Consider the following 13331-nt stretch of genomic DNA (forward strand, 5'->3'; position numbering starts at 1 on the left):
AAGAAGTCTCCATTTTTATCCTCCTCCGGGGGAAACAAAGAACCTGTTTCATTTTACAGTAAGTGATGTCAGCACAGGCTGTCTGGATTTACTACACCATCCTGGAGGTCACCAAAGTCCAAGGCTCTGGCGGCGCACCGAGAAAGGAAAAGAAGCAGACGCAGCATATTCCAGCAGCCTGGATATGCTATCAAACAGGACGGGGCCTGCAATTCCCCCGACTTGTATGATCGCTATATACAAACCCTATTAACTCCAGGATTTAAGGATTTGCTCCTCTATTGGTACTTCTATAAAGTCTTCTGGATAGTAATAAAATGGGTTCTTATGGGGTTCGTATAGCAAAGGCTCTATACCGTATTGCGTTCAAGGTGTGAAGGGATTGTGTCACCAAAAAAAAAAAAAAAAAAAAAAAAAGAATTTGTACTATATCCTGCAATTTTCAATCTGGCTACTAAGCTTAATAATAGACAGACAATTGCCAATTTTTTAATGATTTTCCTTTACAGCAGTAACCTCATTTATATCAAGGACAGGGTCACAATAGAAGATAACACCTCTATAGATAACACCTCAGACACATCATTACATCACTACTGTGAATAAATGATGTCACAGCTTATCTCCTCTCCCTCCCTGCACAGAACATGTCTAGAAAAGTCTTCCATGTAAAGTGTATCACTAAATGTGGTTAACAGAGCAGAGGAGAAGCTCAGGCAAGATGGCCGAAGGTGGACAATGTGGAAATGTGAACATTTAAAGGGATCCTATCATTAAAACTCAATTTTTTTCTGCCTACCATGTAAGAATAGCCTTAAGAAAGGCTATTCTTCTCCTACCTTTAGATGTCTTCTGCCTGCCAGCCACAAGAAAATGGCCACTTACAATACTGTGTAAGAGGCCATTTTCTTGTAGCCGGCGGGCATGCGCAGTCGGCTTTGCCCTAGAAGTTTGAAGCCACCGCCGGAAGAAGGCGTGAAGAAGACCCGTTCCTTAAGAAGATGGAGGCGGCGCTGGAGAGTTCTCTCGCAGCATTAGGGACACCCCCAGTGCTGTTTGAGTGCTGGTGACCGCCCCCAGTGCTGCGAGAGAACTCATTTGCATACCGACAAAAACTGAATTATATTCCGAATGGCGGCTCGGAGAAGACATCTAAAGGTAGGAGAAGAATAGCTTTTCTTAAGGCTATTCCTACATGGTAGACAGAAAAAATTATTTAATGATAGGATCCCTTTAAGGATGTGTCTATGTGGATATGTAGTGTTAGATGGTAACTATTACTGTCCATGAGCATAGCCAAGTGTATAGATAACTGCACACAGAGTCGGCTAGAGAGACAGGTCTATAGAGGGTGACCGCCAAGCCAGATGTGGAGAAGATGGATAGACGCCGTCCATTGGTCTGTTCTTGGTTCATTTTTTAATCTGTTCCTTCTTTTTATAAAAAAAAATTCTAATGAGGGAGTCTGTTGGGATTTCATGCGGCCCACGGTCTTGACAGGTCACTTTAAGAATCACGCCTTACCTATATGAATCTTGTTTATGTTGTAAAAAACAGTTACTTAATACTTGAGACAAAAACTTACAAAAAATTTCCACTCACCCTCTGATCTCCACCTGGGCCACAGCACTGATGAAAATCTCTAGGCTGACAAAGTTACTGTTGGGGTTGTCCTTGTTAGAACTGGAAAACAAAAGGCAAAAGTTTAATAGGGTTAAATAAAGGGACAGTGTTCTGTATTCTGAGAGATGTTGGGGTTAGGAGGTGATGAGTCTTAAAGGGAACCTGTCACCTGGAAAATGAAGTCCAATCTGCAGGCGGGATGTTATAGAGCAGGAGGAGCCGAGCAGATTGATATATAGGTTTGTGGGACAAGAATCAGGATAACTTGTCATTTATTCAGTAAAATCCGTTCTTTGTCTACAAAGAGAAGTCTTGGAGGCGGAGCTAATAGTGATGGACAGCTTCCTGTATCACTGATAGCTCCGCCTCTTAGACTTCACCAGAGATTTCAATGGATAAATAACAGGTTACACCGAATCGTGTCCCACAATATTATATATCAATCTGTTCGGCTCCTCTTGCTCTATAACATACTGCCTGCATTTTCCATGTGGCAGGATCCCTTTAATGATGAGTCCATTAGTTTGAGATGTCCATTAGTGTTGCGTTAATACCATTCATTGCCTATCATTAGCATACAGCAGTAATTGGGAGGATTTAACCCCAACAACTAGAGATGAGCGAACAGTGAAATGTTCGAAGTTCGATTCGAGTAGCCGCTCAATACTCGACTGTTCGATCAAACATCGAATCCCATTATAGTCTATGGGGAATAAATAACCGTTTAGGGGGAAACCAATATTCGACTCAGGAGAGTCACCAAGTCCACTATGACACCCCAGGAAATGATGCCAACACCCTGGAATGCAACTGGGACAGCAGGGGAAGCATGTCTGGGGGCATCTAACATGCCCAAGTCACTGTATTATGTCAGGATCCCTGTCAGCTTGAGATATGCGGGAGTTGACTTTTTCCCATAGGAATGCATTGACCAGCATTGATTGGCCGAATGCCATACAGAGTACAGCATTCGGCCAATCAACGCTGGTTCTGCCGAGGCTCGTCTGTGAGGAGGCGGAGTGTAAGATTGGACCAGAATGGAGACTGCTGTGGACCGATCTCCTCCGGCAGAACCAGCGTTGATTGGCCGAATGATGCTGGTCAATGCATTCCTATGCCGAGATGTAGCAGTGCTGGCTGTACGCTCAGCTCAGCTACACCGGAGATGCAGCCGAGCTGAGCGCATGGCCAGCACTGCTACACCGGAGATGTGAACCCTGCTGCACACTCAGCTCTGCTGCATCAGAGATGCGCTGAACCCTGCTGCACATTCAGCTCTACTGCATCTCAGCAGAGCTGTGTGTGCAGCAGGGTTCAGCGCACACTCAGCTCTGCTTTATCTCCGGTGTAGGAGTGTTGAGCGCACGGCCAGCGCTGCTACATCTCAGCATAGGTATGCATTGACCAGTGTTGATTGGCCGAATGCCATACAGAGTACAGCCAATCAACGCTGGTTCTGCCAGAGGAGGTGGAGTCTAAGATCAGTCCACAGCAGTCTCCATTCTGGTCCAATCTTAGACTCCGCCTCCTCACAGACGAGCCTCTGGCAGAACCAGCGTTGATTGGCCGAATGCTGTACTCTATATGGCATTCGGACAATCAACACTGGCCAATGCATTCCTATGGGAAAAAGTCAGCTCTCGCATATCACAAGCTGACAGGGATCCCGACCAGATAGAGCCCCAAAGAGCTGGGTGAGTGACATTCCCCCCTAAATAAAGGTAATCCCTAGCTAACCCTGCCTGTACATCTATCCCTGTCTCACAATCACATAGTTCACAGTCTCATATGACCCGGATATTAAATCCACCCTTCATATAAATTGGAGGTCATCTGATTTTGGCCGCCAATTACTTTTTCCGATTTTTTTCTATGCCTCCGTTGTCGTAGTTCCTGTCCCACCTCCCCTGCACAGTTATTGGTGCAAAAAAAGCGCCAGGGAAGGTGGGAGGGGAATCGAATTTTTAGTGAGTTTGCCACCTGGTGTTCGACTCGAATCGAACATCTCGAACAGCCTGATATCCGACCGAACATGTACTCGATGTTCGCTCATCTCTACCAACAACCCCAGCGAGTGAGGGTATAGCAGCCCTCTCAGGTAGACCCTTTAATGGGTGAACTGTAGATAACTTGCTGTGACTGGACAACCCCTTTAAAGATACTCTAATCACATCCAAAGCTGTTTGGTTAGCTATCAGATTACATGTCCCCACAATTTCCAGTAGCCAGCGCTGCACCTCCCATGAGGCGACCGCTTCAGGCAGCGCTATGTCAGGGCCCCAGGGAGGGCGGCATTTTTCCTTTCCTAAGCCAGTCCAGGACAAGCTGTCCTGGACTGGCTTAGCACCGAGCGGTGGTTTGGGGAGGCCACTGGAGCAGTGCTGCTCCAGCAGCCTCCCCTCACGCTCAGGTAGAGAGCAGGTCCTCTCCATGCCTGCTCTCTGCCTGCGAATGGCACTAAGCCCCGCCCCTAGTTTAGCCCCGTCCCTTCGCTCAGCCATGCCCCCTCCGCTCCACCCCCTCCTCCGGGGGGGGGGGCTTTCTGTCATTCGCCTCGGGCGGCGAAAGGGGTAGGTTCACCCCTGCCAGTAGCTGCCTGGTTGTTGTAATGAAATCAATGTAATGTATACACCAAGGATTCTAAAGAAGTCTATGTATCATTCAGGATTTGGTGCAGATTTGGATGTGACTGGAGCGTAAAATCTAACAATCTGAAACGAATTAACATTTTATGTCAATGTCATCAGCTAAGTGATGTCCAGAAATGGATCCGGGCCTCCGAGTAGTTTTTGGTGTTTTCTACTCTGCGCCCCTGACAAACCCGAGCTGAGAAAAACCACAAGATTGAGACATTCCGATCTGCGGCCAAAAGTAAAAGTTTAGTTTTCCTTCATGTAAATAAATTAGTAATCATTAAATAAACAGAGAGAAATCGTTCCGTCCGAGATAATCAATCCCGCATTGCCCGGCTCCGATCATCTCATTACATGGACCGTGTATGGAGCCAGCCGGCCGCCAGACTGGTCATGTGACCTGATTGCCATCCATCCGTGTCAGAATATTTCTGCTCTCTTATAATTTCCATCACGTTGTAGTTCATGAGAGACAACAGCGCGGCAGAAACGGCTACAGCGTCGCTGACATTTCCCTGGACTGCGCTTGTGTTTTGTAATAACAAGTTTGTTATCTCCCAGATCGCGGTTTTAGAAGAACATCATGGATGGGAAAACGAAGGACGTCATCGGATGCCTGACCGTGGAGGAATACACATATAAACCTGATACTACGCAGCAATCCCTTTAATCTGGCATCTGTGCTGGATTATCAAATATTCTGGATTATCAGGTCATCATAAAGCAGTCGGTTTATCAGATGTTTGGGATTGTGGAATCCAAAATGAAAGGAATTTTTAACAGAAACAGCGCCCCTCTTGTCCATAGGTTATGTCTGGTATTGCAGAACGTCCATTCACTTGCAATAGTGCTACTTTTCTGTACGTGAAAAAAATCGGAGAGCACATGGACCTATTAGAGTTCACGCTTTTTGTCACAGGCCGAGAGACACTGACCCATATTTATTAATGCGCATGAGCCTAGAAAGTGGCCAAAAATGTGTCAGGACTTGTCACGTTTTTAGAACACTGCGGCACAACTCGGTGGGGTAGGAATCTAATCCTGGTCTGCACAAAAAGAGGCACAACTATGTGCGCGGAGCGTCTTAGTAATCTGGCCAGTCATGGAATCCATTAAGGCTGGTGTAATTAGGGTAATTTGGGACACTAAACCACCAAAGGGCCCTCATGAACTGGGGGTTTAGTTTCCCAAATTGCCATTATAAAGCCATCCATGCTTTATACAAATTTATACTCAGCTTGCCGCTGTACTCATTGGGTTGTGGCAGTTCCTCAGTGACTTCAAAGGAGCAGAATTTGTCATTAGTGCGCATGCGCCAGACTTTGGAACATGCTCCTGGCGCAAGCGTAGTTCTTCAGTGAAGCCAGAGCTTCAGCGCGCATACACCAGACCTCCTGCACTTGCACAGTGGAGATGGGGTGTACGTTTTCAACTTCACTGATGAACTGCGCATGCGCCGGGAGCATCAGAGAGGAGTCCAATGAGACTCATCGACCTCATCTCCAGATAACTGTAGTTTGACGATTTGGGTCACCAAACCTCCGGTCTATAAATCTGTGGCTTGCATTATATTCTCTCTTTTCTCTACTCATCTTGGCCATTCAAGTTTATGGGGCCGTGAAAAAAAAAAATGGCAGCAGCACGCAGACGTCATCCATGTGTTGTGCATTGTTCATACATTGCGTAAAATTAACAAATTTTGTACTTTGGTGTAATGGAAAAATTTATCCAAAAAATTCAGGGGGATCTATGACTTTTTCCTGCTTCCCTAGGCTTCACCTCTGACATTGGTGGGACCATCCTCATAAATCTTCCATAAGTGACCGCCACCCCAGTGACCACATCGTAGACATCTATCTGCTCTATTGACCCCAGCGCCACCATCAAGGTGCGTCCAACGCAATGTCCGCCTCATTAATAGCACGCACATTTTTTGGAAAGATTAATGGGGGCTGCTCGCTGGAAAAACATGGCCGATGGGATGACGGATCGCCTCAAGGTCGACATGTTGGGATAATCATCGTTCCCTGTCACCACTTCCTTCCCTTTCGCTCTGCCATAAGATTTCACGCTGTGTTTTATCTGGAAGTTTCACAAACTTTCTAAATAGTTTTATCCGCTTCAAACAATGAGGTGTAAAGGTCAGAGTTCGAGACATCAAGAAACAAAAATATACAAAAAGTGCACCAGGTCCCCCATATTGTATAACAACATATCACACCGGCTTATCTGCTATCTATCTACTACGTAACATAGAAACGTACAATCACTTTCCAAGGTCGACCCAAAAAAAAAAAAAAATTGAAATTTTTTTTTTCAAAAAATTGTTTAATCCCGCACAATACTGCAAAATACACAGCAAGAAAAGCGAAAGACGCTGCAAATGTAACTAAGATAAGGGGATTCTTGTTGAACTTTTTAGGAGCTAAATCCAAACATTAGATGATCCTGTTCCCATCATTTTTACCTTCAAAAATCCAGCTCGGAATTCCAAGTAGTCTGTAACAATGTAACGTGACCAGCAAAGGCAACGTCTCCCTAAGGCGACACAGTACCCCTTCTGACCCATACTGGTAAATAGGAAATTATTATATGTCTTACCCAATTTTTGTAGTGTCATAAAACTGCAATACCAGACACAACCTGTAAACTGGTGTGGCGCTATTTTTATAGAAAACATGAAAATTTCTCACACTCCTTTAAGACCATTACAATATAGCACGTTTAGATTTGGACACAGAAACAAGTGCACCGTATGGCAATGCCTGGCCTTACCTTTTCACATAAAGATCGAATTTGATGCTGTTGGCACTTTCTAACCTCTGGACCATGAATCGTAGACCAAGCGAGAGCTAAAACAGACCAGAAACCTGTAAGGTCAGGATTTTTATAGAGTAAGTGGCATCACCGGCCATGCTGTGCGGTCAGACACATCAACAATGCCTTTCCCATCAATAAGTAACTCTACATTCATGCATGTTGTGTTGGATGGTTACTTTTACAACCATTTTTTTTTTCCAAAAAATTTCTTCCAAATTCATGCTAGGAAGAGGAAGGGGTGTAACAATCGTGGTTGCAGGGGTGCAAATGCGACTTGGTATAGAGCGGTAGGAGACAGCTGTGGCACAAACCAAAAGTGTAGTTATTATACGCCGGAACATTCTTACATCGCAGTTATCGTTATACTCACCTCTCCCGGAGTCTCCCAGCATCCTCTTCAGGCCTCTTTAGGGCTGTGGCTGATGTCACATGTCACAGGGTTACCGCTGAGGCCCACTTCATGATGATGAATCAAAATGTCACTACGTCCTCACGCCCCACATGTAAACATACCTTTGATTGGGCCTTAACAGTGACCCCCAGGTGTGTGACGTCAGCAAGAGGCCTGGCGAGGATGCCAGGGACTGTCGGATACTGCATGGATGGCCAGGAGAGGTGACACATGGTGAGTATAATTATTTGTTATTTTTAATCCCCTCCCCTATAGACTATCAAGTATATGCTGTAGACATGGGTAGGGTACATAAAGGCCCACAAAACTTTCGTTACAACAGTGGGAGTATGATTGTCGTATCGGACTACACAGGGTTTGTTTGTTGTCTGTTAACATGGAAACATCAAAATTTTTTAACGAAAGGAGACAAAGCCTTTACATTAAGGCCTGGATTAGATCTTAAAGGGGCTCTATCAGCAAAATCATGCTGATAGAGCCCCACATATGCGTGAATAGCCTTTAAAAAGGCTATTCAGGCACCGTAAATGTTATATTAAACTACCCCCCCAGTTTTAAAATAAAACCCTAAAAAAGAATATGATCTACTTACGGATCGTGCACGATGGGCGGGCATTCAGGGTGCGCCGTCTTCTTCTTCATCCACACCTCTTCTTCCTCCGATGTCCTCGGGTCCCGTCCTCCTCCAGCGCTCGCGAACTGACATTGATAAAAAAAAATGGCCTGGGCGTCTGCGCAGTAGCACGCGGATTCTACTACAGCTAATGCGCAGACGCCCAGGCCATTTTTTTTTATCAATGTCAGTTCGCGAGCGCCGGAGGAGGACGGGACCCGAGGACATCGGAGGAAGAAGAGGTGTGGATGAAGCAGACGGCGCACCCTGAATGCCAGCCCAGCGTGCACGATGCGTAAGTAGATCACATTCTTTTTTAGGTTATTATTTTAAAACAGGAGGGGGGTAGTTTAATATAACTTTAGCGGTGCCTGAATAGCCTTTTTAACGGCTATGCACGCATATGTGGGGCTCTATCAGCATGTGTAGCGCCCCACAGAGTGGGTCACTACAAATGTCATCTTATGTGATCTATACTGTGTACTGTGAAGGTATAGTGAGATCCAGTCAACCTGTTAGCATACACAAAGTTCCACAGCCATTATCTCTTTAAGAAAAGGGGTGGAGCTACAGACTGGAAGAGGGTCTCTCTCTTTTTCAGTTCCAGTTCAGAGGGTGCAGGAGTGTGCAGGAGAGAGGAGAGGTATGTGGAGGTGCAGTGTGTGCTGCAAGCCTCATGGTGTGATAGCACAGGAGGCCGTGGACCTGCAGAGGTGAGATGAGACCTCACAGGGACGGAGCTGCAGTTATAGGACCATCAATTCCTAACTAGTGTGAAAAACACTTAGAAAATTGAGAGACTCACTGGACCGAGGCCTAGTGAATGCAAGATTCCTGGAGGCTCAGTAACATACAGAGTTGGGGTGAGTGTATCCAGCATCCCAAAGAACTCGCGTTACCTGCTGTCCAGAAGGGGGATCTACCCAGTTGTACCTTTGAGCTCCTGGAACCCAGGACCAGAGGAAACCTATTAGAGAGTTTGAGCAGCAATGGAAGGCTGAATCATACTGGTGGTAAAAGGGAAGACTGGCATCTCACTATACTGGAGCAAGGTGAATCCTCCTGTAACATCTGGTATCTCCTGCTGACTACAGAAGTAAACTGTAAGTGTTTGGTTAACCCCTGTCTGGACTGTATTCTTTCATCGATCCTCTGTTACTCCTCCTGGAAATCATCCCTTCCTCACCTATATCATCTGGCCCTGGGACCTGCCCTGGTTGGGGAGGGTATAACATCTGGCACTGCATCACCACCTATTCCCAGAGGCCCTATCTACAGTGCCCGGCTTCACCTCAAGCCGAAACCCCAACTGGCGTCACGACAAACTTTTATTTTTCTTTATTTTTCTTTAATCCATTTTTGCTTAAAACTCCCCTTTTTCAAGGCGCTGCCGCCCCCGGTGTCGGGCCTGCTCGCACCGTGAATCTACATAGGCCGAGCTGGGGCGACTCACCTTTTTGGCGTCACGAACAGGATAGCGAAAGTGCGCAAAACTTTTATTTTTGTTCAAAAAGACTGTTGCATTTTTCAAAATTTTCCCTGCTTTCCACAATAGCAATGAACAGCAATTGCATGATTCAAGTTACACTGAACTGCAGGGTTGGTTTCTCTTCCTTGCAAGCCACACTGAGTGCAGAACATGTGACATGCCTGTGCAAGGAGCAGTGAAAGATACAGATTGCATCATCCTCAATTGCAGTCTACCCCTGACAACTGTAGGAGTCTCTGTAGCAGCCGGACCAGCATCCCCTGCAGTGATAAGTGATCCATCCATCCGTCCCTCCGGATCAACGCTTCACAGTATCAAGTCCGGTGAGTGTGGCCTTGCTGGGGTTAACTAGGGGGGGGGTGATGTATCAAGCAAATAGATCCTCATCTCCAGCCCCAGGCCCCTCTGATTCCCCCATAGACTCTAACCGTGGTCACAACCAAGTAATTATGGCACCTATATTGCCATTAACAATGCCGTACATTCCAGGTGCATCCTGGCTGCCCCAGTATACAGGCGAGTCCCATAGCCTCAGAAACTTTAAAGAAAAGCTGAGTAGCCTGTTTGACCTATACCCTATGACAGAGGAGCAAAAGGTCGCAATATTAATAAGTCAACTTGGTGGTGCAGCACAAAGGGAAGTGAAATCCTGGCCATTGAGTGATAAAAGATCTGTAAAGGACATTTTTACCAAACTCAGGATCACCTTTGACACCCGCACCACATCTGAGATAAAAATGCGGTTTTTCAGTTGTAAGCAAAAACCGCAGGACACTGTGAGAGATTTTGCCCTTAATCTGCAAGAAGCCTTGTGGGCTATTAAACAAGTAGATCCAGAAAGTATTCAGGATGAGGACAGGATGCTAAAAGAACAGTTTGTAGAAGGCCTATTGTCAGAATCCGGTAAGGCCCAAGTGCGCATGATGGCCCTGCAGAATCCTGATATGAGCTTTATTGAATTCAAGGACGGATCCATCCGTATCCTGAGGGAACCTGTCTATCCATGCGGACAGACGGAGGAGCAACTCTCCATACGTTACAGGGACAATCAGTAAAGGTATACTAACCCAATGTGTTTACAGATAGTTGAGTTGTATTTGTATATGTTCAATTGAGTTTATGCAACGTTAAAGGTTTAATTGCAGTGCCTGCTCCCTAACGGATTGCACTAGTAGGTGAGTCAGAAATACGGACTGTGCATTAATATTTACTCTCCTGAGCATGGCGTTACCAAGAGAGAATGGACTAAAGGAACTGTGCCAGTGCTTGACATGTTTTGTTTTTCAGGGTTCCTGCCACAATAACTTTCTTGTGGTATTGAAACTTTTAAAACTTCCATTTGTTTCCCAACCTCTTCAAGTGCATGGAATGCAATTTATGCAGGTGCACCAACGCTCTCGGGGGTTGGGGGATGTTTCAAAATGGCGGCCTGTTGGATAGGAGCCATCAAAACAGCCTGTGCAGTGAAGAATTATGAATGTTCCAAAATACTCTGCAGCTGCACTCGGAGTTAAGGAGGTGGACTAAGCGGTTTGGGGCTGTAATCCGCAAGGAAAGCTGGGTGTAAGGAATACACAACCAGAAACTAACGGGTTACAGAAATTGTATTTACTTGAATGTTTTTGTGAAAGTTTAAATTGATCTTGAGTAAGTTGCACTTTTCTCCTTAGGGAATTTACTTACATATGAAGTTTACACTTGTATGTAATGTCCTTCAAACACTATGATGTTCATGTTACCGTCTACTAACCCTCTTCTTAGTTCATCGGAAGGGTAGCCCGAGACGTGCTACTTTTAACAAGGGGGGAATGTAGCGCCCCACAGAGTGGGTCACTACAAATGTCATCTTATGTGATCTATACTGTGTACTGTGAAGGTATAGTGAGATCCAGTCAACCTGTTAGCATACACAAAGTTCCACAGCCATTATCTCTTTAAGAAAAGGGGTGGAGCTACAGACTGGAAGAGGGTCTCTCTCTTTTTCAGTTCCAGTTCAGAGGGTGCAGGAGTGTGCAGGAGAGAGGAGAGGTATGTGGAGGTGCAGTGTGTGCTGCAAGCCTCATGGTGTGATAGCACAGGAGGCCGTGGACCTGCAGAGGTGAGATGAGACCTCACAGGGACGGAGCTGCAGTTATAGGACCATCAATTCCTAACTAGTGTGAAAAACACTTAGAAAATTGAGAGACTCACTGGACCGAGGCCTAGTGAATGCAAGATTCCTGGAGGCTCAGTAACATACAGAGTTGGGGTGAGTGTATCCAGCATCCCAAAGAACTCGCGTTACCTGCTGTCCAGAAGGGGGATCTACCCAGTTGTACCTTTGAGCTCCTGGAACCCAGGACCAGAGGAAACCTATTAGAGAGTTTGAGCAGCAATGGAAGGCTGAATCATACTGGTGGTAAAAGGGAAGACTGGCATCTCACTATACTGGAGCAAGGTGAATCCTCCTGTAACATCTGGTATCTCCTGCTGACTACAGAAGTAAACTGTAAGTGTTTGGTTAACCCCTGTCTGGACTGTATTCTTTCATCGATCCTCTGTTACTCCTCCTGGAAATCATCCCTTCCTCACCTATATCATCTGGCCCTGGGACCTGCCCTGGTTGGGGAGGGTATAACATCTGGCACTGCATCACCACCTATTCCCAGAGGCCCTATCTACAGTGCCCGGCTTCACCTCAAGCCGAAACCCCAACTGGCGTCACGACAAACTTTTATTTTTCTTTATTTTTCTTTAATCCATTTTTGCTTAAAACTCCCCTTTTTCAAGGCGCTGCCGCCCCCGGTGTCGGGCCTGCTCGCACCGTGAATCTACATAGGCCAAGCTGGGGCGACTCACATGATTTTGCTGATAGAGCCCCTTTAAAAAAAAGAGAAGGATCCAGACTTCCTTTATACTTTTCCTTCCAGATATTTTGTGTGATTTTTCTAAGTACTGAGTCTAATGAAAAGATGATGAATTTTCTTGTTTTTTACGGTATGTGAAAAAAAAAATTGGATTATGTACAGAAAAACATGAAAAATATTAAAAACATGAAAAATATGAAAAAAAATCACAAAACATTTTGAATCCAACATGTCTTCCATTTTTATAATTAACGTCAATGGTAAAAAATAATATAGTAACATTAAATTGCGAAAAATCTATTTATTAAAGAAATTTGCACCATAAAAATCTGCATTGTGATTTTTTGGGGGCTGAAAAAATAATAAATCCTTAATAATAAAAACTCAAAATGATGGAGGCCCCCACATCGCTTGTAAAGTTACTTACATCGGCCCCAGCAACCATGGGGTTTCCAAGGTCACAGACGACCATTCGGGACTCATTTTCCATTTTGTATTCGCAATTCAGTTGCCGCAGACCCTAACGATAAAAACATCAGAAGGTGAAAATTTAAGAATCGTAAGAAATGAAGAAAAGGAAAGCATAAAATCCAAATATATGTCTGGTTCTGAACCAAAGAAATTGGCCTGGTACTGAATCGGTTAGAACACCTCCAGCTTTGGAGGACTTAACACATCCATGCACTACACATAGAGGTGTAATCCTTCACCTGGCCTGCGGAGGCACTGTAGACACATTGGACACTTGTTCCTTCACAGATTACAGATGGCTAGGGACAAAGATAACATTTTTTTATTCTTTTTTATTGCGGTTTTAACCCTTTGAGTGTATAACTTTTTGGTTGCTGCTCTTCTTTACAGGATTATTACACAAGGAAAGAAAACAGGATAAAAC

At 45.2% G+C, this 13331-nt stretch overlaps 1 protein-coding gene across 1 annotated transcript in view; it reads right to left on the reverse strand.

The window, feature by feature from the left end:
• ITGA8 (integrin subunit alpha 8) overlaps nt 1–13331 on the reverse strand; it is a 124599-nt gene that overhangs the window by 23099 nt on the left and 88169 nt on the right. The window contains exons 21-23 of the mRNA XM_075271698.1: nt 12864–12956; nt 7032–7108; nt 1603–1683 (exon numbers count right to left, since the gene is read on the reverse strand). Of these exons, the coding sequence (XP_075127799.1) occupies nt 1603–1683; nt 7032–7108; nt 12864–12956 (251 nt within the window). The remainder of the gene's footprint in view (nt 1–1602; nt 1684–7031; nt 7109–12863; nt 12957–13331) is intronic.

Source organism: Leptodactylus fuscus, chromosome 4 (assembly GCF_031893055.1).
Source record: "Leptodactylus fuscus isolate aLepFus1 chromosome 4, aLepFus1.hap2, whole genome shotgun sequence".
Lineage (NCBI taxonomy): Eukaryota > Metazoa > Chordata > Amphibia > Anura > Leptodactylidae > Leptodactylus > Leptodactylus fuscus.